The 24,393-nt window shown below is 40.4% G+C and overlaps 2 protein-coding genes across 2 annotated transcripts in view; one reads left to right on the top strand and one right to left on the bottom strand.

Moving 5' to 3' along the window:
- HEATR4 (HEAT repeat containing 4) overlaps positions 1 to 21,918 on the top strand; it is a 31,073-nt gene extending 9,155 nt beyond the window's left edge. Inside the window, 14 exon segments of the mRNA XM_020810183.3 lie at positions 798 to 998; positions 1,215 to 1,361; positions 2,221 to 2,409; positions 3,243 to 3,403; positions 7,752 to 7,856; positions 8,680 to 8,798; positions 9,610 to 9,790; positions 9,962 to 10,031; positions 12,052 to 12,241; positions 14,642 to 14,720; positions 15,962 to 16,133; positions 16,993 to 17,054; positions 20,992 to 21,064; positions 21,067 to 21,918. Coding sequence (XP_020665842.3) covers positions 798 to 998; positions 1,215 to 1,361; positions 2,221 to 2,409; positions 3,243 to 3,403; positions 7,752 to 7,856; positions 8,680 to 8,798; positions 9,610 to 9,790; positions 9,962 to 10,031; positions 12,052 to 12,241; positions 14,642 to 14,720; positions 15,962 to 16,133; positions 16,993 to 17,054; positions 20,992 to 21,064; positions 21,067 to 21,236 — 1,919 coding nt within the window. The 3' untranslated portion in view covers positions 21,237 to 21,918.
- Positions 17,075 to 19,100, bottom strand: RIOX1 (ribosomal oxygenase 1). Its single transcript, XM_020810185.3, has one exon. The coding sequence runs from the start codon at positions 19,009 to 19,011 to the stop codon at positions 17,110 to 17,112; it is 1,902 nt and encodes a 633-aa protein (XP_020665844.3). The 5' UTR covers positions 19,012 to 19,100; the 3' UTR covers positions 17,075 to 17,109.
- Positions 21,919 to 24,393: the final 2,475 nt, after the last annotated feature.

The raw sequence follows: 24,393 nt of genomic DNA, 5'->3' as shown, positions 1-24,393 counted from the left end.
AATCTTCTTGCTGTTTGCATAACTTGACATGGCTCATTACAGCTAATTGATGTGGTGCCAGGACACATTTCAACTGCACAGTGAGATACCCTGGCACCTTGTCAATTAGCTACAATCAGCTGCAGCGTTATGAAGACCTTATGCAAACACCAGTAGGGGGTTCAGCCAGGTTATTAACCGCTGAGCCAATAGCTGCCCTATTGTCATTATACATTTTAATAAATATCCAGCTTGTTCCTCCTTTTGATCCTTAATTTCTAGGCAGAGCTTTAAAATACATTTTAGCTGAGACTTCAGCCATATTCAGGTGTCCTGCGAGCAGCATTTCCTAGGATTAAGATAAGTAGGTAAAATAAAAAGACAAGGACGAAAGTTCTCTAGGCCCATCCCCTTTCCTCACATGCAAAATGACTGTGCATGGATTTGAAATCTTCCAGATAGTGTTTTTTAACAGACAGAGGGGCACTTCTTCACTACATCATTTTTAATGTGCTAGAGCACTCCTTGTGGGTGTATTTTACCTCAATTTCCTAACATCAGAACAGGACCACAGTATTTATACATTGTATTCTGAATCTCATTAATATCCACATTCACTGAGTCCCCGCTCATAAATTTGCTAATAATCTTAACACCATTAAAATGGCATTACTGTTTATCTAGAAATTCTTTTATCAGACATGTGAAAATATACTGCAAGCAAATTTACTCTTAGTTTCTGCATTCATTCATATTTGGTTTTGGTGTGTAAAATGGATTGCTGTTAATCTGTTTCCTTTAAAATTCTATTGGGCAAGTTCAAAGAGTGCAGAAGGGAGCCATCCACTGGACAGCACTTCCCACTATAATAGAACATTTTTCCCAACTGGGAGAAGCACAACCCCTTGTACCATCTGGGAGAAAAAGAGATCTGTGCATGAAGCCTGAAGAAGATGTGACTGAGGATACTCATATCCGCAGGACAATGCTGGAACAATGGAAGATTGCTTGGAAATTTGGTGAGTTTTCTGTCCCTCTTTAACCTCTCCATAGTCCTTTCTAATCAATGCCAGATTTCCTATTAATTTCCACTGGTTTTGCCAGTAATAGCTGAGAGACATGACAAACTGCTTTAGGTGGACTGTGTGAAAAAAAAGATAGCAATATTGTGTATTTGCTGGGAATACTATTCACCTCTGCATTCTTTGTATTGTTTTTTGCTGCTCAACATTCAGATCCTCGGTGGCAGTCCGCAACTATAGAAGGCTTAATCAGAGATCTTACAGATGTGCATGTTCAAAATCGGATCAATGCTATATTGACCTGTGCATCTGCTGTGATTGAGCGGCCCCAAGTTGTCCAAGCTCCAAGTCAGGACTCAGGTGTGACCATCCTTTACTATTGTTTCAGTTATGCTTCACTAGTATTGCAAGCAAATAGTATGGAACAAATGTAAGAAAAGAATTTCAAGGACTCAGGTATATATAGGTTTAACAGGTTGCAATACTACACATACTTAGAAGCATAGAAACTGGATCTCAGCATGACTGGATATCTGAAAATACTGAGTGCTGTTGCTGCATCGGTGCCACAAAAGGAGCATTATTTAGTGAGACAAACAAACAGGCTAGATCTAGTATATCTTGGCAACTGCTGACTTTTGAGGACTTACAACCTGAAGTTCTTGAAAGACACATAGGAGCTGAATCTGAGATTCTTCCATGTTAAAGTCATATTTTACTACTGAACAAAAACCCTTGTTGATAAATTATCCAAATACTCTATTTGGGAGAAGCATTCCAAAGTTACATAAGAGCTTGTAAATTATCTGTTCACAATTGTTTAATTAATTTTGAGTACTTCTCTCACTGATGGGATGATACTCTTGATATGAACTAGGTGTTCATAGTTCAAGGCTAGAACGTACAGTATGTTTGGAACTGGAAATGCAGAGTTTCTTTTAGAGTCTGACAGATTTTCTTCAGGCCTCTAGTCAAGGCACAGAATCTTTCTTTTTCTAGTGTTTCTCAATAGCTGCAGTTTTTTCTATTATAGACCTTCGTTTTCCCAAGTATATATTTGAGACACCTTCTGAAATCAAGATGTACAGCTTCATGTTTCCACATAAAGTCTTTCCAGAAAATGATTACTCAGTGAATTAAACAACATCATATCACAATTTTAATTTCTGCACCAGCAGCGAAAAACTTATTTTCAATTTGTCTCATTTTCCCTCCTCAGTAATTGGAATAGAAGCTGATACAAAGGGTGTAAAAATTGAGGATTTACCAAAGAGCATATGGTGTTTGCTTAAAAATACTCTGCATGACGAGGATGCACATGTGAGAATGGCAGCTGCTGTGTGCTTCTATGCCATAGGAGAATGGCATAAAGAGGCACATGCCATCATGAACAATGCTCTGATAAATGGTTTGTATAGTAGCTTTTTTTTCTTTCATTCATATAACCATATTTTAGGGGACTGTCAGTCTCTAAAACCATGATAATGTTTTTTTTCCAACAAAGAATTAATAGAGATAGGCTAGATAAGGATCTTAATCCAGTTGCAGTTAACTCAGAAGCCTAACAAAAAACAGTGGGATTGGTTAATCTTATTTTGTGAATTTAATCAGGGATTAGTTGTTTTAGGTCTTAATTTAAAGTCAAAACATAGTATCTATGTGATAATGTATTATATTTATTCTGTCTCTATATAACCTTTTCAACTATTCTGTTGTGTTTATTAGTATCTTTTTTGTTAACACACACACACAAAATAACTGATTTAAATTAAACAAGCGATCTACATCTGTATAAAACTAACATGCAATGGACTTTGTGAAAATGTCTTATGCCATGCCTTGCTGCATAACTAATGGTGCAGAGGATCCCACATTTGTAGGATCAAACACTGCATTGTTTTATTTAGCTGGGATGGTGGCACCATCTGCCAACTCTCACACTGTTCCCTCGGACCTTAACTGTTGTCCTTACAGTAGGTTGGATGGGGTGTGAATTTTCTCAGCAAAAATATATTGTTCTGAGCTATCCTTTTTGTAATGTAAAATATTTTGTTGTCTCTTGACCTCAAATAAGTAATCTACATTCCTAAACTTTACAAAAGACCTATGCTGCTGGAGGTGAAAACTGTTAAATGTGTTTTTTGATATGGATCTCTATATCTGCCTGTGTCTGGAGACTCTCTTTGGGGAGGACTAACCCTAACTATCCTATTGTTTTCTGTAACTTTTCTTCACTATTAGGTAATGCAGCAGACAGCTGGGCAGCAGCTAACGCCCTGGCCCTGGAGGGCATAACTAGTTTACAAGTAGTAAAGAGGATTATATGTCAGATTTTTGATCAAAAAGATCCTACCGCAGAAGATCAGGCTTGCCTTTTATTGTCTCGACTCAGCAAACATACAGTAAGTCTCAAGGCGCAGGAGATAAACCACAGTGGGAATGGATGATCCTACCCTAATGATCCTTGCTGTCTCAAGCTAGCCTACCCTTGCTCAATACAACTGTCAAATACTATTTGTACCACAAGACATGTATGTGGCATAAAAGAAAGGTACAAGATTTCTTCTGCCATTCTGGTTGGCTTGAGGCAATGTGTTAAGGTCCTGTCTCTGTGCACTGAATGTCAGACTAATCATCTATCTTGTGCAGTTGTGCTACTCCTATTAGATATATCTGTGACAATTCTCAGTCATCCAAGTGACTTCTAGTTCTGGAAGGTGAGTCATGGCAACTGGACTTCTTTCTTATTAGGCTGAAACATTTCGCTACTCTGAGAAGAGTTGGTAGGAGATCCCTTATATATCCTCCTCCACATTGGTTTCCATTTCCCCCTGGTCTGAAATCCCTCACTCAACAGGGGTGGAGGCCTTAGATACAATCTGCCTCCTATTTCTCATACTGCCCTTTCATCTGTCCTCAGAAAGATTAGGACTACACACACCAGAAAGACCACTGTTAATTGCCATTAATGACCCGTGACAATGGGTGGAGAAGGACTGCAGATTTTCACTCATCCCCAGTCCTTTGTCCTTCTAATGGGCCTATTCTACCTCCAACATGGAGGAGGATATATCAGGGGTCTTCTACCAATTCTCCTCAGACTGAAGGAGCTACTTGGATGAGCAGTGAAATGTTTCAACCTAATAAGAAAGAAGTTCAGTTGCCATGACTCAACTTGCAGACTCCTATTAGATAATTCATACGCCACCACCACATATTCCAACACTCACTTCAAGCATGCTCACATGAGGGATTTTCTTTTTCATTCAGAGCTATTCCTTTACCTGGGTCCTATTTGGAAATATTCCCATCCATTATTTTATCTTGTATTCTCTTCTTCCTTAGAATGCACTAATTTAGCTTAGAGTCACAGATATAACTTTGGTAAAGTAATTGTGCAGCTCTGTTCTCTAGGCTTCTATAACACAGGAGCCCCAGAGAAAGATCGACAGAGAGGGATCAGATACTGATACGTAGCACCCAATTTGCATTTGTTGTCCAATGTCATCAAGTTGCTTCTGACCTACGATGACTATGTGTCAGCAGGAGGCAAAACAGCTGGAGAGTGTACCATCCCCTCAGCAGTCTAAGAGGGAAGGAGAAACACACGGAAAGGAGAATCCAAAGGAAGGGACAGAGGAAAAAGAAATAAAGAGACAGGAAAAGAGATAGGAGGAGCAGAAGGATTAGATAAGGAACAAGATTCAAAGCTACACAGATAGAAGAAGTGGAAAGGGTAGGTAAAGAACAAGAACCAGCTGTGCACGAGATCAAGGAAAGGGCAAAGGACTTAGGAGTGAAGGAAAAGGGGGAGGAGTTAGAAGGAAAGATTCGACAGGAGGTAAAAGTCTTTTTAATGATAGAGGGGGAAAACGGTGGGGAGAGACAGAGAAAGTGAAAGTGTATGAGGAGAATTGGGAAATTAATAAATCTGATGATGCTAAGATGATATAGGAAGGGGGATTATAAAGGGAGAAGCAATTGGGGGTGAAAGAGAGAAGTGATGAAAAAGTAGGATCAAAGCCAATAATAGCAGGGCTTGATCCAGAAGAATGGACAGTATTAGTGTTCCCTCAGGGATGATGTCCTATGAAGGTTGTAAATCGGCAAAAACCTCTCCGATTGAACAAGAAACCAAGGGAAGGCGAATGGTCCCAACACCCATGTTGTGGGACCATATGTGCACTGCGGAGTGGCAACTTGAGGAACCCCAACGACGAAGAAAAGTTTTCGAGAGCATATCAATCTTAGAAAAAGAAATGTTAAATAAGTCTTTACCTTTTTTATAAGATGTTACACTTGAAAAGTTACATTTGAAGTTAACAAGAATATAAAAAAGCAACAATCCATTTATACTGTTAATAAAAATGTGTTTAATGATACTCCGTTGATGTCATTTCATTTACATGATGAGGAATTTTCTAAACAAGTTAACGAACCCAGTTACAACATGTGAATTAATTACATCCAAAAAGTCTTTAAGAATGTTGATAGATTCAGTCTCTGTAGCTCAAAATAAGTCTGTTGGTATCTCATGAACTTTTGATTATTTATTTCTTCCAATGCCTTTGCAGCTTTCACTTTACTTTATAAAACTGCAGATCCTTATTAGTAATCAAATAATTATTCTTTGAAGGAATCTTGTCATCCTTGAATCTCTTCAATATGGTTCTTCAGTATATTATTTCCATCTTCTCTTTGTTTTATCCCACTCAGATTAGCTTTCCTTATCCCTAATCAAGGTTTAAATTTCCCTTTAATTCCTTGATATTTCTTTTTGTTCTCTTTTAATTCTTTGCAATGAATATTATTTCTTTTTTTACCAAAGCCACTGAAATTCTAAAACATTTAGAATTCTGACCCAACTTCTGTCACTTTTACTTTTGTTTCTCATAAATTGGTAATAAATTTAAGAGTTTCCTCAGTCATCTATCAATTTTTCTTTTCTGACTACAGGAATAGTCTTTCTACATTGTTTCCTCATGATGTTTGTTCTTTGTCTAAAGTTCTTCTGCTTCACTGTCAGTTGGGTTTAGTAACACAAATCTGTGTTCTTTAGAATGTTATTTAACACCATGGGCCTGATCCCCCAAAACATGAGAACGGGGAGGAATTTTTGAATCGTGCAGGCCCTCAATCACTGGCAGCTTAGGACACTAGATTCCTGCGAAAAAGCAGCTTGATACCTAAGCACAAAGTAAATATAATAAGAATTATAGGATAAAGGCAGGAGCCCAGTTAGAAACTCACAGGTGAAATGCTTGGCTGCAGGGAAAGAGAATAGAGCTTCTCCATCTTCTGCTTCTAATTAGATACCGGTAATCTGTTTAATTTTTGTATTGGCCATCCATTGACAATGAAACATAATTGTGTATTAAGCTGCCTAAAGCATGTATTTGCAAAAACAACAACAACAGCAACAACAACAACTTATTACGTTATGATGTTGAAAATTTCTGTGAATTGCTGTTCTGCTTAGTTTCTAGGCCAAATATTTTAAAAATGGTTGTTTCTGCTTTATTTTTTTCTTTTTCTGTTCTAGTCACCTGTTCTAGTCATTTGTGATTATCAGCAAATCCTGTTCTGATGTGCGATAAGTTTCCTCTTGGACATGTGCATAAAAGCTTTTGCTTTCTTCTTTGCTATCTGTAGCTATCTGTAGCACAAAGTTTAATGATAATCATATTGATAGTCTTTCCATTACAGCCCCTAACAACTTGTACTATCTCTCTCCTCACTACTGTACTGGAGCCATACCATTTCTTCTGTGTTAGTAGCTTCCATAATAAACCATTTTGCAATAATCTGTCCTACTCCAGTCCACTTAAATTAGCTCACCTCAAATATTACAGCATTTAAATGTTTCATTTCTAGTTTTACCATATAAAGTTTAGCTTGATTTATATTTCTCAGATACCATGCTCCACTTATATGTGTAGTACAGCATGCTCATCTGCTAAATGCCCTAAAACAGTTCCACATACAAGGAATGTGGACTAACTGCCATGGCTGAAATCGTGTGCCATACGTTATGCTGCATAAGGTTAATGACATCAGCATACACAGTAATTTTTTAGAAATAAAAATGTTAAGATCTCCCCTGCTGGAAAATCCCAAGGCTTCCATGGGCTCTCCTTCATTGTGCGGAAACTATTTGAGGCCACTGGGTGAGGGGAAGTCTTTAATTTCTGAAAATTGCAGACTCCTTTGATGAGTAGTGCCACCAGTAATATTCAGAAATTAAAGGCTTCCCTGTTCCCACAACTCCCAACTTCCTCATGATGAAAGGAGTCTCGTGTGAGTCTTGGGATATTTTATTTTTGAAGGATCACTATGCTGGATCATTAGCTTTATGTAGTGTGACTTATGGAACAGGATTTCAGTCAATACATATGTAGCTGTCTTTTCAACTCTTTTATTACAGTTAAATCCTTACTACCAAGCAAAAATTCTGTAGCTCTGGAAGAGGCAAATCTTCCTTACCTATCATGTGAAAGTCATAATTATGAAAACTTTGCAGAGTATTTTTCTGTTTATGAGGCATTTTATAATATTTATTTTGTGGATGCCTTCTTAGTGTGAGAGTCACAGTAGTTCCTTGCAAAAAAAAGCAGTTTTAAATAAAACCTAATGGAAACTGAAATCCAGATGCTTTTCTGAGTGGTGACACCTCCTTTGCTGTAATTTTTTTTGTGAGTTCCATTATCTTCTTATGCAATTTTATACCATTTATTGCCTTAATCTTTCCAGAGCTTGGTTCATTGTTTACTGGCATCTGAACTGAACAGCTATCAATGGAAACATCGGGTTTTGGCTTGTAAAACATTATCTCGTATTCCTGGGAGTGTCAGCCAGGTATGTTTTCTCTCCTAAAGCCAACATGGAAGATAATATTGCTAGGACTGTCTTCCTGACATGACTGGTCTTCATTCTTAGGCTGTTGAAGTGAAATAAATTCCATACGACATTTTATTTTTAGAGAGTTTAGGCTAAGGCTCATTTAACACAATCTGCTTTTCCCCCCCAGTAGGCACGTAGTAGGATTGTATTGTTAGCCACCAAAACAACTGTTTAATTTAAAAGGCAACTCAGTGGCACTTATACAGTATTAAACATATAGCCTTGGTCTTCAGATACGTTTAGCATAAAGATTTTCAGACAAGAGATTTTATCCATTTTCTCCCATTCCTGCAGACAGTTGTTCTCCCTGCAAAAGCTTTTGAATAAGCTGAGTCACCCTCCTTCAGGAGGGTCCTGATCCTTCCAGATAAGCTTGTTGGGGGGCTTGCAGATAGCTATAGTATACGGGGGAATGATATGCAGTATAAGACATTCCTTTCCACAAAAGCTCTGTATATATCTGGGGAGCCAAGCTTATATTCCATGCACTCACTGGGCAGTGGAAAAGTACAAGCTATACTTTTTATATTTGGCAGAAAGCCCCAGCCTTATACCCCCTGCCCACTAATTTCTCTAGTAGGACTTTATGAGGATAGTGGGGGGGTGTGTGTGTGTGGCCTCTTTTGCTCCTCTCTTCCCCACGAGGCAGACACAGGGAGGTACCGACAACAGGAAGAACTGTATAATTTTGGAATGGTATCTGTTGAATCGATTAATCCATGCAACCTGATGTTAACTTTAGTCCTGGCATCAGCTAACCTCTTGTTTTTCCCTGCAGGATCTCAAGAACAAAATTGTCCAGCTGATGTGGACAGACTGGAAGTTTGATGTACGCCAGGCTGCTGCCAAGGCTTTGGGCCATTTGGAACTTGGGAAGGAGGTTCATGATCAGCTTAGGTGAGAGAGCTACACAATATGGTAGCCATCCAAATCGCTACCAAACTATATGTGATACTTATTCAGGTTGCAGATGTCCTTTATACTGAAAACTAGCTGCCTCCTTAACATCTCAGCATTTAAAACAGTGGGATGTGTGGAAACCCTTGTGTTTGCAAGAAACTCTCCTTCACTTTCTTTGATTTAGCATGGGATGGTAAAAGTAGGATTATATATCATAAAAGTTGTAATGATTTGGCGTGTACAACAGCAATGGCGTTGTACACTCCAAATCATACTGAATGCATATAATTGAATCTTATACGCATTCAATGAAGAGAATGGGAGCTTTCTGCCTCCCCCCCCTTTCCTGTAACCTGTTTCCTGGAAATATTTTCCTGAAGGTTACAGGATCCTCTGGAGGGGACAGAGTGGCAGGCAGACACTGTAGCAAAAAGGAAGAATTGCTGGAAATCAGTGAAAACCTCCCCCATTTGTGGTACTGGGAGTGCTTTTCTCTTGCACCAGACTTGCTTTGATCAAAGCTCATGGCCTTACCCATACCTACTGTGCATATCTTTTCAAAACATGTTTAGTTGACACATATGAAGACCTTACTATTTCACTCTGAGGGTTTTGCTGGTCAGAAAGGCAACAGACATCTGCTTTAAATATGAAATAGATACTGCTGATTCTATTATGCTGACTCAGTGCTAATGACTGGCCCTTGAACTTCAAATAATTAGCTCAGCCTCCAAGTTGGAACAACTTCTGTCTTGCATATGCAAACCAAGTCCAGCTATTGTTCATTGGAACATAATTGTGTTTTCAGGGAGTGGCTGAAGAGAGGAGATTGCCGGATGAGAGTAGAAGCTCTTTCATTGATAGGCTGGCTGCAGCTCATGACAGCCAGGCTGCTCCCTGGCTTTCTCCAGTGCTTCTCTAATGACTTTGTAGCAGTCCGAAAAGAAGCCTGCTGTGCAGCAGGTGCACTAAGGATTAAAGAAGAGACGGTGAGTGGTGATATGCCTGACAAAGGCCCTGAATGCAGAGAGAAGGATAACATGTATTCCGAATGCAGAGGTGGCTACAGATCTGTGAACAGAACTAGCCCTGTGAATGCATGTCTACTGACAGCTGTCAAATTGTTCTATTTTTTTTAAAAAAAATTGTTTCCTTTTTAGGTTCTTAAATGCCTTTTTAAGATAATGCAGACTGACCCCCTCTGGAAGATCAAGGCTCTAGCCATCAGAGGTATTGTACTGGCCTAATCTCTGGTGTTTCCTATTTAGGTGTAGACACAACCTGTAAATAGTTTCAAACCTTCAGTTTAAGATGTTCAAAATGTTGCAAAAACTTCATGAAGATTTTAATTGTTTGGATTAACATGGCTTCATCTGCACAATTAATTCCAAGAGAATAAATTGTAATGTGTTGTCAAATTACATCCAACTTACAGTATGGTGACCCTAACAAGATATTCAAGTGAGATGTAAGGAATGCTTTTTTTTACCATTGGTATCCCCAGTGAGTTTCCATGGGCAAGAGCGGACGACCTCAGTCTCATTATCCTAATCTGTCACTCCATCCACTATATCACACCGGCTCTCAAATATATTACAAACATTTAGATAATAAATAAATAATACTTAGACCTTTTGAAATCCATAGGGCTCAGTTAGTCATAACTAATTTTATCCCTATTGCCTTCAGTGGGTCTAGTCAATGCATGCCTAAGTCTGCATCTGAATTTGCATCTTACATTTGAGATAAATGTCACCCCCACCCCCCAAAGCATTTAAGCCTACAAGCTGAAAGGACAAATGTATAAGGAAAGGGACCTGGAGGAAAAAGAACAAGCAGGGAGATTGGGGTGTCCCCTCCCCCCTTTTTTAAACACAGCTATAAACTGCTCTTATTTATTTTATTTATTTTATTTATTTATTGGACTTATATACCGCCCCATAGCGCTACAAGCACTCTCCGGGCGGTTTACAATTTTTAATTATACAGGCTACACATTGCCCCCCCAGCAAGCTGGGTACTCATTTTACCGACCTCGGAAGGATGGAAGGCTGAGTCAACCTTGAGCCGGCTACCTGGGTCTCTGTGACAGAACAGCAGGATACAAATGCTTTTAGTAGACAAATAAATTAACCCAAATGCTTACCAAATATTCAAAGTCTTCATATATATTGCCGAGGAAGGTACAGAAAGGATTTGCATGATAGGGAAGTTTTGGCGTCCTTGATGCTACAGATGGGTGTCTTACACTCTCACTTTGGGCGAAACCAACGAAGAGTACTGTATTCTGGCAACATAAAAACTAACACCTCATATAATACAAGCACTGGTTTATAAAAGCTCTAATCACATAAAACTAATCAAGCTGTTAGCCTTAAAGTCACTACAGGACTTTTCATTGCTTTTGTAGCAATACAAGATACGGCTATGTCTTCAGAAATAGACTAAGGCCATTTCGTAAGTCAAAGTCTGAGGTGATTGCAACATTCTTAAGAGGCAAAGAAAACGCTCTTAATGTGCAAGTTAAAAATGCTGATAAAAGCTCAGGAACATCAATGTTTGTTTTTTGTCATAATGCAGCTTCAGCGGAGAGCTTTTCTAAAGGAACACAGTTATTGGGAGAAAATTATACTTCCTTTCTGTGCTTGCTGTGATTTTGATAATTACCAGCACCACAGTAGCAGCATTTTACATTTTTAAAGTCTATGCAAGTTAAATATAAATACATATTTAGTGTCAAACCTAGTTTGGCTCTTAGCAGCTAACAGTTACACCAACTATCACACTTATTCCGTTAACAGGTAATTATCACCTTTGCCTGCCTCAGCAACCTCTCTTTAGTGTTAAATCAAAACTGTTTGGGAGCCTCACACTCCACTAGGGTAAACATTCCACTTTTCAATTTATTAATATACACAGCCTGGCACAATAGTAGACTTCAGTTGCTTAAAGATGCTCACTGTGAGCAAGGTGAGCAATACTACTTGGATCTGTAAAAGATAAACTGAACATCATCAGTTTTGTGCTTCAAGGGACAAAGGACTGCTAGGACAATATTGGAAAATAATCATTCCTTTTTTTGCCCCCTTCCACTTCAGTGAAAGCTGTGGTTCCATTTCAAAATGCAGAATATAAAACTAGAGGTATGCAGCGGTCCATTCATCTGCCAGGCAGATTGATGGACAAATCTGCTGGGTCTCAGTGTATCATTTTCCTGGTATGAAATAAAATCTGTTTTTTTTTCTGGCAGCTCTTGGTCAGATAGGTGAGGCAAGCCCCTACCTGAAAGAACTTCTGCTCTGGGCGCTTCATTATGAAGAAGATCCTGGAGTACGAAGGGAAGCTTGCCGAAGTATCATCACCCTCAAGATGGAGGATGAAACCGTTCGGGCTGCATTACTGGAAAGAATGATACTGGAACCAAATGAACTAGTCAAAGAGTAAGTCATTTGTTTCCTTGAAAAAGAAACATTTCTGTGTTTAGAAAAAAATAGGAAAACATTATCCTAGGACTCCTGGGTGGGTGTGCAAAGCATTTTTATTTAGTACAGTAGCATCTGCAAAGAAATTCTTAGGGTTTTATTTATTAATCTGTTCCAGGGGAAAAGAGGTCTTGTGGCATCGTAAAGACGAACAAGTTTTATTTGGCACAAGCTTTTTAAGGACCACAGACCATCTGCCTTAAGCTTCAGGCAAACAGAGACAGTGCTTGACATCCCATTGATTTCATTTGACCATCTCTTATATGTTGTGGGGGAGGGAGGAAGTTTTGGCCTGCCGGCTATACACATCCATTGCCACATAGTAGACAAGTGAGAGGAGAATGTACACATGAGAGGTTCCAGAGACAGTCATTCCTTCCCCCAGCCCAGCATGAAGTAATTCTACACAAATACTGCAGTACTGTACATGCTTGACAGCTTCTCACATCTACAAGATGAAAGTCCTGCTGAGCTCAAAAGACTTCTGTCCAGGTAAATTGCAACCAAAATTGAAGGGGTTTCAGAGGAAAGCAGGAGACTATACAACTTGCATGTGAAATTTGATTTAACAAAGTTTTCCATTATACAGTAGTTGAGCCCTGATCTGGCTCTAGCTAGTTAAGTGCAGTGCATGGCGTGTTAAAAGGGTGTATTTTACTTACTAAATGCTCCTGCTTCAATACTTATAATGTTCCAGATCACTTAGATCAGTGGCAGCGAACCTTTTTGGACCTGAGTGCCCAAACTGGGGGGGGGGGGGAACCTGCGGGTGGTGGGCCACAGTGGCGAAACTGGACATGGCAGTGGCGGAACCGGAAGTGGTGGCGGAAGGGGGAATCCTGGGCACGAAGGTGCCTCGAGAACCTATTCCAGATCCGCTGCCAGCACCAGCTGCTCCAGATCCTGGCCCCGCCGCCTGTCGATGCGCTAGCACTACGGCTGCAGCCGCCTCCTGAGGCTTGGGTGCAGGGGAGGGGCAGAATAGCGATCCGAAGACTTATGGCTCGTGTGCCCGCAGAAAGGGCTCTGTGTGCCAGCTGTGGCACACGTGCCATAGGTTTGCCATCACTGACTTAGGTTATCTGAGACTTCCACAGAAATTACTAAAACCAGTAGCCTAAGATCTGCCTCATCTTTTCCTGATCTCTCCACATAGTTTCACACTTTGCTCAAAACCGTCAAAATCTCAGTTAGCTATATTCCAACCAGTATCAGTTACTTCCAGCATCTTACAGTGTCTATCCTCTACCTTACCTAGTAGCTTTGTACTATGAGTTGGTGAATAGTTTACAGAAACACACACAGTTGCCTTGCTCCAGAATCAGACCAAAGGTCTGTCTAACCTAGTATTAAGTCAACACTGACTGGCAGCAGATACCCAGAGTTTGAAGCAGGATTTTTTCCTATCCCTACCCGGAGATGTTGGGGACTTGAATCTGGAACTCTCTGTATGCAAAACATGCATGTGAGCCACACAGCCATCCATCACAGGATTGTGGACAAATAATAGGGGAACTGAGTGTGATATAAGGACACACTAGGGGGCCTTTGCCAGCCTGTCAGGAACCAACCTTGCTCTGGGTCTGCTAGGCCAATACTCATCATCCCTTTCTGCAGAGTGACCAAAGGCCGAAGGACACCTGTCATCCACCCATTATGTGACACCGAAAGAATTTGGACACTTGGGGAAGCATGAAGGAAAATGGAAACTAAAGCCTGCTTCTCCTGAATCTAAAAGTCTAAAGCTAAAGGTCACACAATTTCTGTGGAAAGGAGGAACACACTGCTCTCCTGAACCTATTAAAGGCCACACCTCTTAACACCAAATTGCAATGATATGATTAAAATATAATAAAAAGCCAGTACTGTATTTGCCTATCAAACAAAATGTTTGAGGAGTGCACCCTTATTTATAAGCTGATCAGTGCTTCTTAGGCCACCAATAAACGTGCAAGCATTAATTGCCTGCAAACTCTGTTTTAATTTGAACATTGTTCCTTTTAAACACCGTACCTGAATAAGAGGTACGTGTATGTATTAAGCCAAATAAGCATAGGGCTAAGTTCAATATTAATATTCATTCAAGCAACAGGGGTTCCCCTCCCTCCCAAATCCATCTGCACACTAGGTTTAGATTTAGTGGGCCATCTGGAATGTATTGAGGGGGCACATAGAAGACTTGGGAACTTCATAGTATTGTAGCTTATTTATGATTGTGAAAGCACTGGACACCACTGGATACAGCCTACAGGCTGATAAGCGAGACAATTAGGAACTAGCTAATTCATTACCAAATTTTCATTTTGAGATTTCTGCAGCTCCACACAGCCATCATGCCCTCTATTCCTTCCAATTCAGGGAAGTGAATCGTGCTATAATCACTTTCAAGTTTCAGCAGGAAGAGAAACATGAAATGATCCAGAAGATCAAGGACAAGGTAAAAAAAGCACTATAAGATTACATTAAACTTTTTGTAGAGTTAGAAAGCACATTTTGAAAATACCTCTTTGGACCACAATCTAGCCCTTCACATTTGTCTAATTTTGGAATATTCAAAGCAATACGGAATCATTATCTGTAAGTTGTATACCTCTTTAGAATGGGCTATAGAATTATGCAGGAGCAATTGCATGCAGTCTGGATAGGATTAGAGGGGCATACAGTATTCTAGTGTGTCAGAGCATCTATGAAGTCAAAGAATGGATTTAATTTACAAACATAGATATGACAGAGAATATTTAGTACTGGGGAAGGAATATCTGGGGTATAAACAAATTATTTTCTGTGTGCCATTTACTGCTCTAATTTATGTGCATGAGAGCTTATTCAAGCCTCTCAAATACATGGCACCACTATGGAAGAACTACACTTGGATGTACATCCTCGTTGTCTAGCAACAGCAAGCAGATGGTTCTGTTGCTGTACCATTCCATGATGGCTGCTTTCATAGTTTCAGCTCTGGCTTCATATCCCAAGATAACAGAGAACAAGAACTTTACTGATGACTTGAATCTTGACAGGTTAATGCAACATTCTCCAGCTGGTGCCCCCAGGTATGTTGGATCTGCAACTCCCAGAATCCTTCTAAAATTTTGGAGGCTGCAGTTCAGTGTAACTTGGAGGGCAACAGGTTAGAAAATGCTTTAATCATCTCAACCATCATTTGCTAAACTCATATGTTTCTTAATGTTCCATACACTAATCTTCTATCAACTTTTAATTTCAGGTGCTATGCTTTTAATGAGCACCTGAAACAATCAAGTTGAGTGCATCCTTGAATTATATTGTTTTGAAAGATGAAGTTCAAAGCATTTAGCAGCCCATTCCTCAGAAACATATTCCTCCTCTCTTCATCCCTGCCCTTACAGAATGAAAGGATACTTAGGGATGTGTGGTCAAATAAAATTAAGATTCAATGTACAGAATAGTTAGAGTAGTTGGACAGTGAATAGTTGGACAGTGTTTCTTAGCCTGCGGTGTAGATGTTTGTATTCTTAGTGGAGGATTTTAGTGGGTGGGGAGTGTTTGGGGATTTTTTTTAATGTGTGTGCATGTGAGTCTGGTCTCTGGGTGTCTGTGTGAATTTCGTTGTATGGGTATACTATGTATATACTTACAATGACAATAAATTTATTTACAGTCTAGTAATAAATAGTACCTCAAAAATTTTTCATGCAGATTGCCTCATTAAGCCAAAAACACTTGGTGACTGAGAAAGTTCTGAAACTTCAAGAGATAACAAGGAACACATGGCAAGAAGCCCATCGCATCTATCGTGAAAAGGGAGACATCTTCGCATACAGAGAGATTCGAGATATCTTCCTTGCTATCGTTCAAACTACTTTCACTGGTAATTTGGGAAGGAAAATGGGAGTTGGTGTTATTTTAGTGTTCCTCAAGGCGTATTTTAAGCCATTGTTCAATCTCATGGAATATAGAATAAGAGTGTATTAAAGGAGCTTGTTTGGAAATCTCCTTTGAAGGGAAGTAATTAACTGAAGCACTCTGCTGAAGGTTTTTTTTAAAAGACTGTGTCTCTGTGATATGCAAAATCATCAGTTTCATGAATGGAACAAGGCTTTTTTTTTACCTAACAGACTGGTATCTAGTATCCATAACTTAATACGCCTATGGTTGTCTCTATGAGTCTGGTGCACTATTTCAGTTTCTATTTTTGAGAGACACCCAATTCATAATTTCTCGAATATCTATTATTTCATCATTGCAGATAGCTCCTCTGACAATACAGATTACAATTACTTCACGCCAACAACATTTATCATTGCTATTGCTGATTTGCTACCAGTCTTCTGATGATAAACCTCTCTTTACTTAGCTAGGCTGGTCCTTAGATGCCAGACCTGCCAACTGCCACCAGGATCATATTCAAAGCCTTAGCAGAATACTGTAGCCTTCCAGGCCTTCTGCTCTGGGAAATAAACTATCTCCACAGCACAATGTGGCAGTGGAATAAGACTTTGTGGGAGATGTAAGCAATATTATAGTTAAACATGAAATTGTTATTTTTTGCTAAAGAGAAAGATGCAATCTACCATTTCTACTTCTGGCAAGCCTTACAGAACTAGAGATTTTAGGCATTTTATTTTGGGAGGCTGTTCAAAATGAAATACTGTACTATAAATATTTAATACATAGCACTACCTTCTTTCATTAACTAGACTAAAATATGTATTTTTTTGTGTGTTTAGATGAAACTCGCTGTCCCAGCAGGTCATTCTCAAAGCTTTGGATGGGTGTTTTAAATTTACTAGTAAGTACATGACACCGGCATTTTTATTCAAAAATGTATTTATTTGAATGATATCTTATAGAGATGATAGAGGTTTCTTAGTAATCAACAATCCCTTCTCAAACAGAACAGTGGCCAAAGCAATCTTATCATCCAACGTAGCACAAGGAAGGGCTTTCACGCTGATAAAATTTGGGTAAGAAGACAACAAAAATTCAATACCATCTGCATATTCAGGCTCTATTTCACAGTACTTGGGCTCCTCCTTGTGGTACACTCTTGAATTTTCTGTCGTATAATACAGCAACAGGCTGTCTCCTTCATTGCACAACCTGATAATGCCATACCGAAGTAGACGTACCTGTGTCTTTCCCTTGATCTGAACATCAACATTCTGAATGTTTCCATTCTCCCAACGTGCTGGATGTCCATACACACTCAGTGCTTTTTCGCTCTCATTCAGAACTGGAGGGAGGCAATCATGAAGAAAAGCCTTGGTTTTTTGATCCACCGCAGCATCAACTGGTGCGTAATCCACCAGTTTAGTTATTAAAGTATTGATCTTTTGTATAAAGGCAGCACGGCGAGGATCAACATGATCCGAGTTTAAGACTCCCATGTACTCTAAGTAGTCTATAGGCAGACCTTGGCGATACTCCACATCTTCTTCAACAGCGATCTGTAATGCTGCAGGGAGGAGCTTTTCCAACAGGTCTGCCCAGGAATTTCGCTGGTATGAGGAAACCGTTATATGGAGTGAATGGGCATCTGGGAGGCAGTCCCCTTGATGGATAAAACCACGGGGGAAATACAGGAGGTCCCCTGTTTCTAATATAGTCTCTATAATGGGCTCTCCGATCTCTGTCTGGCTAAAGTTGTTGCTGGAGAACTGAGGCAATACTTCAGCCTCTCTCCTAGGGCTGTAAACCCGCCAGTGCTTCTTTCCTTCCAACTGGATTACAAAAGCTTCAATGTCGTCATAATGAGGTGCAAAGCCCTGGGTACCAGGGGGAGTCAAGTAGGTGTTGGCACCAGCCATGCTGCCAAAGTGCTCCTGTAGGATGGCGAGGAACTGCCAAACGGTGGAAGAAAAGGCTTGGGGGTTTAGCAGCCTGAGCGAACACCCATGCTTGTAAAAGTCCCACACCACTGCCGGCAGTGCCCTGCCCACTGGGTTGTGCGTCTCTCTTTTCCCATCTGCATAGCTGGTCACATCCAAGTTGACACCGAACTGGACATCATTGTCACGCAGAATGGCATCAAACTCGGCGGTGGAGAAGAAGCCCTGGTAATAATTCGGGTTGTGCCTGTGGATCAGGAGGGGCTTTTTCTCCCAATATTGATCAAAGAAGCACTGCGGGGAAATCGGACTAAGAAGCCACTCGAAAAGCTTGGCGGCCCGCTGCCGGCTGTGCTGGATGCTCCCCAGGTCACGGAGGAGGCGCCGGAGCGAGCTGCTCGAGGAAGGACACCGGGGGAAGAGCGCCTGGCTGTCTCCGATGGATGGGGATGATAGTGGTGGTGATGGTGCCGCCGCCGCCGCCACCACGTCGGGCTGTTCATTTGTCCGGCCACGGTTGCGTTTCTTCGGCCTAGTCATCTCTCGGGTCTCCGGAGACGCCGTGCAGTTGGCTTTCAAGCTCACCCTTCGTTTCTTTGCAAGTTTCTCCCTCGCTGCCGGGGAAGCATCGGTGACTCCATCCCGCTTCCCCCTGGCGATCCCCGGGACTGGACGGGGGTCTGCAGGCTGCTCTCTACTGACGGCCTTTGGAAGAGAACGAGGATCGCCCTGCTGCTCCCCCCTGACGGCCCCCGGTGTAACCCCCGTGGCTTCCTGCTTAATCACGGGTCGTCTCTTCTTCCCCCGCCGCTTCAAGGAGACGAACACGCCGGGCGCTGGCAGAGAGGGCCGCTCCCGCTGCTGGAGGGCAGAACGATAGACCGCCAGCGCAGAAACACGCGCGCCCTCCGCCGCCATGCCAGTCCAGCCACAGGCGAGCGAGGGCCTCGGCCGGTAAGAGCGGGCAAGCACCAGCTTCCGGTCTAGGAGGGCTCTTTAATGACTCTTCTTCCGGTCTGGGCCGGCCCGCCTGCATTCCAGGCCCCGCCCACGGATCATGGCTCTCCAACAACTCACGTGACACGACTTCGGCGCGGACTGGAGTCGCGCATTGTTCTCGTTCTCGCCGGCGTTCTTTTCTGGATCCGCTCCCTTCCCTGTCGGACTTCCAAGAAAACGCTCGGTGGCGCCTTTCCCTCTTTATCGGAAATTAAAGCGCTAGGGTTTCTTTGCACATGTCCCCCCCCCGTATTTAAATAAATAAATAAATAAATAAATAAATAAATAAATAAATAAATAAATAAATAAATAAATAAATGTGTACGGCCAGGCAGGTTGCGAGAGCTTTAATCCTAGGCATCTTTTTCTCAGGATAGTTATTTAGAAGTCTTGATTTCTGACTAAAGGTGCGCAGCTGAGGGCATAAGCTTATACACTACTGTACTACCCTATAGCCGAGCGCACGTTTTGCACGCCTCAAAAGTGAATGCTGTTGAACTCAGCATGACTTGCTTATGAGTAAACATCCGTAGGGAAGCAGACTGCAATCCTAAACTATTTCTGTCAACACAGTTAAACTGGATTTAAGGCTGAGCAGTTCCACCAGGATACTTTGTCATATGCACAAATCCTCACCATTTATTTTATAGCCAGATTTGAAAAGGGTAATGGCAGTATTACTAACCTGCTTAATAGATAATAAGGATTAATGTTATTTAAAATATATCCAACAGACTGATGGTTTTAAGGAATGCAGATAGTTTTACATAATTTTTGTTGCCAGGTAGAATGGAAGGCTTCTAATAAGAAATCCTGTGGCATCTTTAGCAAATCAGCTTAAATGCATTAATAATGGTGTGAAGGGGGAAATAGTTCTTGATTTAGAGTCATTTATATTATGGTTGGTTGGTTGGTGCCCCCCCCCAATCGTTCCTGCACAAAATAAACTTAAGAGTTTAAAGGGACTTATTTCTGGCATGTGGCAGACACAGGCTTCAGTAGGAATGGTGTTTATCCCCAAATTGCTTAAGGAAGTGCCAAGTTAGTGTCAGCAAGATTTAGTTACAGTACATGTATTTACTGAGACATCCTGCTATGTTTGGTGGGGTTTTACTCCTAGAGAAGTGAGCACAGGATTGCTACCTAAATCACCTACTCTAGCAAACTATACCTCACTGTAATTACAGTTACATAAATTTAAATACTCTTATTAACGTAGTTGGTGCGCCTGCTATCAAGACTGAAATCTGAAATGCACATCTAAATCTTTAAGTGGACCAAGGGCTTGCTCCACAACCTTTTTATTTTGGCAATTTAGGAATAATCCAGAGGTTGGAAATGTTACTTTTTGGGCTGCAGCTTCCATAATGGTCATGCTGACTGGGAAATTCTGAGAGCTGTCGTTCGAAAAGGTAATTTTTACAAGCTGTGGAGAACTGAGCCTCAAGTGACAGTCTGATATACAGTAATTTCAATGTGGTTGCCCAAATTATCTTGATTTAAACAGGCACAACTTTACTATTCATAATGTGACAATTTTGACAATTTGTCATTTGAAGTTTCAACATGAATCGACCAGCTGTAGAAATAACTAATAGATAAGAAGCAATGCTTGAATATTATTCACACACAATCTATATGCACAAATTACGGACAAATTAGTTGCTGGGAGGGGTTTGCATCAAAATCAGGGAAAGGTATAATTTGCTCAAGGATATATTGGTTGGTTTTATATATCACCACATTAGTACAAGCACTACAATATTTATTTCTTTATTTCTACTATTTATATTTTATTTATATAGGGTTATTTGTGAAGAGATACAGGAGCATAGCCTGTATATGATTTCATTTTTGTCTAATCATATATCGCTTTCATATTTTAATCTTGCATTTCAGCCTTGGCTGGGAATCCCACCAAACCCATGGACACAAAGAGCTTTCTTAGAAGCAATGGAAGTATACAATGCTGAGAGGAAGAATCTGCCAAGAAGCCCAAAACACCCACAGGGAAACAGAAAGAATCCAGCGTCCTCAAGGAGAGTGAGGAAACGCTGCCCAGTATCTATTTTTGTGCCATGACTGACTACTTTGTTTACTTAGCTGACCCTTTTACTGTGGGAAAGAAGATACAAATATTTTGACTAGTCTTCTAAGGTTGTGTACATGCAGTACCTTCTCAGAGGCCTGGAGAAGGAATCATAAAGCTATTCTTGCTTGTAGTATACTTGCCAGTTTTTGTCTCCCCCACCCCATGTTGTGCAGGTATGTGAGACACTGTGCTTCGAGCTATATAAAGGGAGAGCAGAAAAAAGATGCAAAACACATCCCATTGTAGCAATGGTGATAATACTTCTGTGATTGATGTGCATCCATCATGGGCACCTGCATTCATCTCTGGATTTTGCCACTATTTGCTGGTGTCGGGGAAAAAAAACATTTCTTCTGACAGATGTTACACCAGGGCATGGTGTGTGTTGTTTTACTTGATAAAAAGAATGTGATACATTTGTTTTCTCTATACCATTCAGGAGAATTGTAAAGCTTCTGGCTGGTTTTTCCCAATGACCCGATGTATACTCTTAATAATATGTGGAGTAACATGCTTAAAGAATTTCCACACTAGCATACTTCTGACAAAATATATATTTGTTTTTCTCTTGCACATATAAACACTGCTGTTACAGCTGTAACAAATTTGTTCTGCCTGCTGTCCTTTGCTGCTGGAAATTAGAGATCAGTTTTACATTGAAAGATGGGTCCTTTTTGTTGTATGGTACAGGCATACTAAAAATTGTAAGTAAAAAGCTGACACTATTGTAGTTAGCATGGCATTCTTATTTTTCAACCAAAAAGGGGGGGAAAGCCATGTGGTCCTTGTACACAATCCAAAGGCAAGGGTAGGTGAGACCTTTACTAGACCACAAAACAATCTCAAGCATATGTTGTGTGTTGTCAAAAGCTAATGTTTGTGGGGTCTTAGTGTTCTAATATAACCCATCCTGACAGAGCATCCAACTGTACTATATATAAGAGATAACAGAGCACACTATTTCACAGCACTTTGACTTAAAAAAGAAGGCCAAAGAGCACTACTGCTTGTTGTGGCAGCAATTTTGGTGGTAAAGTTTGTTTAGCATTCAATATGGTAGTGGAGTGGGCATAAAACATCCAGCTGTGTACAATCTATAGGGTGCACATTTCCTACCCCTCCTCTGTGAGAGTCCAGTTACTGGTTTAATAAGTATGAAATATTTAGACTCAGATTATTTTTATGACCTATTTTAGCCTGGAAAACAAGACATTTTAATAGAAACAATGGCTCAAAGTTGTAACTAAAATAGGCCCACTGACTCAATGGAACTTACAGAGGAGTTGACTCACCAAATCTCCACTGATTCAGTAGACCTACTCTAGTTGTGTGTTAGTACTGAGTTTTAGGTGTTTTTATCCATTATAGACACTTATTTGGATAATCATATTCACAATTATATTTTATGCATATAATTTTGGCTCTAAACTGTAGCTATCTCTGAGGAAAGCTAAGAGTAACCTTGTGCACACTTAGTTTTGCCTCATTTGTTTAAATTGGTTTTAGGCTTGCTTAACTATAATCACTATATATAGTGTGTGTGTGTGTGTGCACGCACACACACACACACACACACACACACACACAGAATCATGGCCAAATATATTGGCACCCTTGCAATTCTGTCAGAAAATGCAACCTTTCTCTCAGAAAATTGTTGCAGTTGCAAATGTTTTGGTTCAACAAACAAACAAACAAAAAACAGAGAAGAAAAGTCAAATCTAATACAATCCCACACAGAAACCCAAAACTACACTGGCCAAAATTATTGGCACCATTAATATTTGGTAGCACCCCCTTTGGAAAAAATAACTGAAATCAATCGCTTCCTGTAACCATGAATGAGTTTCTTACACCACTCTACTGGAATTTTGGACCACTCTTCTTTGGCAAACTGCTCCAGGGCCTTCAGTTTGAAGGATGCCTTCTCCCAACTGCTGTTTTGAGATCTCTCGACAGGTGTTCTATGGGATTCAGATCTGGACTCATTGCTGGCCATTTCAGAACTCTCCACTACAGTACTTTGTTTCTACCATTTCTGAGTGCTTTTTGAAGTGTGTTTTGGGTCATTGTCCTGGTAGAAAACCGATGACCTCTGATAGAGATGCAGCTTTCTGACACTGGCCACTACGTTGTACCCCATAATTCTTTGGTAATCATCAGATTTTATGATACGTTCACACAGTCAAGGCATACAGTGCCAGAAGCATCACAGCAACCCCAAAACATCTTTGAACCTCCACCATGTTTGATTGTAGGGACTGTGTTTCTTTGAATGCCTCATTTCTTTTTCTGTAAACAGTGCCATGATGTCCTTTACCAAAAAGCTCTGCTTTTGTTGCATCTGTCCAGAGTACATTCTCCCAGAAGGATTGTGGTTTTGTCACATAAGTTTTGGCATACTCTTGTTTTGCTTTTTTATGCTTTTGTGTTAGCAGTGGTATCCTGGGTCTCCTATAGCGTCTTTCAGATGACAATGGATAGTGTGAGCCAACACTGTTGTACTTTGTGTCTGCAGATCAGCTTGAATTTGTTTGGAAATTGATCTGGGTTCTGTATTCACCATTCAAACAACCCTTTGTTGTAATTTTGCTCTTCCGTCCACATCCAGGGAGGTTAGCTACAGTGCCAAGAGCTGTAAACCTCTTGATGATATTGCACACGGTGGACACAGGAACATTAAGATCTCTGGAGATGGATTTGTAGCCTTGAAATTGTTGATGTTTTCTTTATACTTCATTCTTTTCTCCATGCTCAGCATCACAACACGAAGATTGAGTCAACTTTTCTCCATCATAACTGGTAGCAGGTGTGATTACTATATTGCCCACACCTCTTACTTGTAACAGGTGTGTGCAAATGCAAATTAAGGAGCATCACATACTTGAAAAGCAATTATTTCTTATAATTTAGACTTGGTACCAATAATTTTGGCCAGTGCATTTTAGGTTTCTGTGTGGGATTGTATCAGATTTTACTTTTCTTCTCTGTTTGTTTGTGTTGTTCCAACGCAAACCAAAGAAATGAACATTTGAGTACCAAAACATTTGCAACTGCAACAATTTTCTGAGAGAAGGGCTGAATTTTCTGATAGAATTGCAAGGATGCCAGTATTTTTTGCCATGACTGTATATAATGATTATAGTTAAGCAGGCCTAAAACCAATTTAAACAAATTAAACAAAACTAAGTGTTCGCAAGGTTACTCTC

Source organism: Pogona vitticeps, chromosome 1 (assembly GCF_051106095.1).
Source record: "Pogona vitticeps strain Pit_001003342236 chromosome 1, PviZW2.1, whole genome shotgun sequence".
Taxonomy (NCBI): Eukaryota; Metazoa; Chordata; class Lepidosauria; order Squamata; family Agamidae; genus Pogona; species Pogona vitticeps.
The sequence above is the reverse complement of the archived record's forward strand: the minus strand, read 5'-3'. Positions and strand labels throughout refer to the sequence as shown.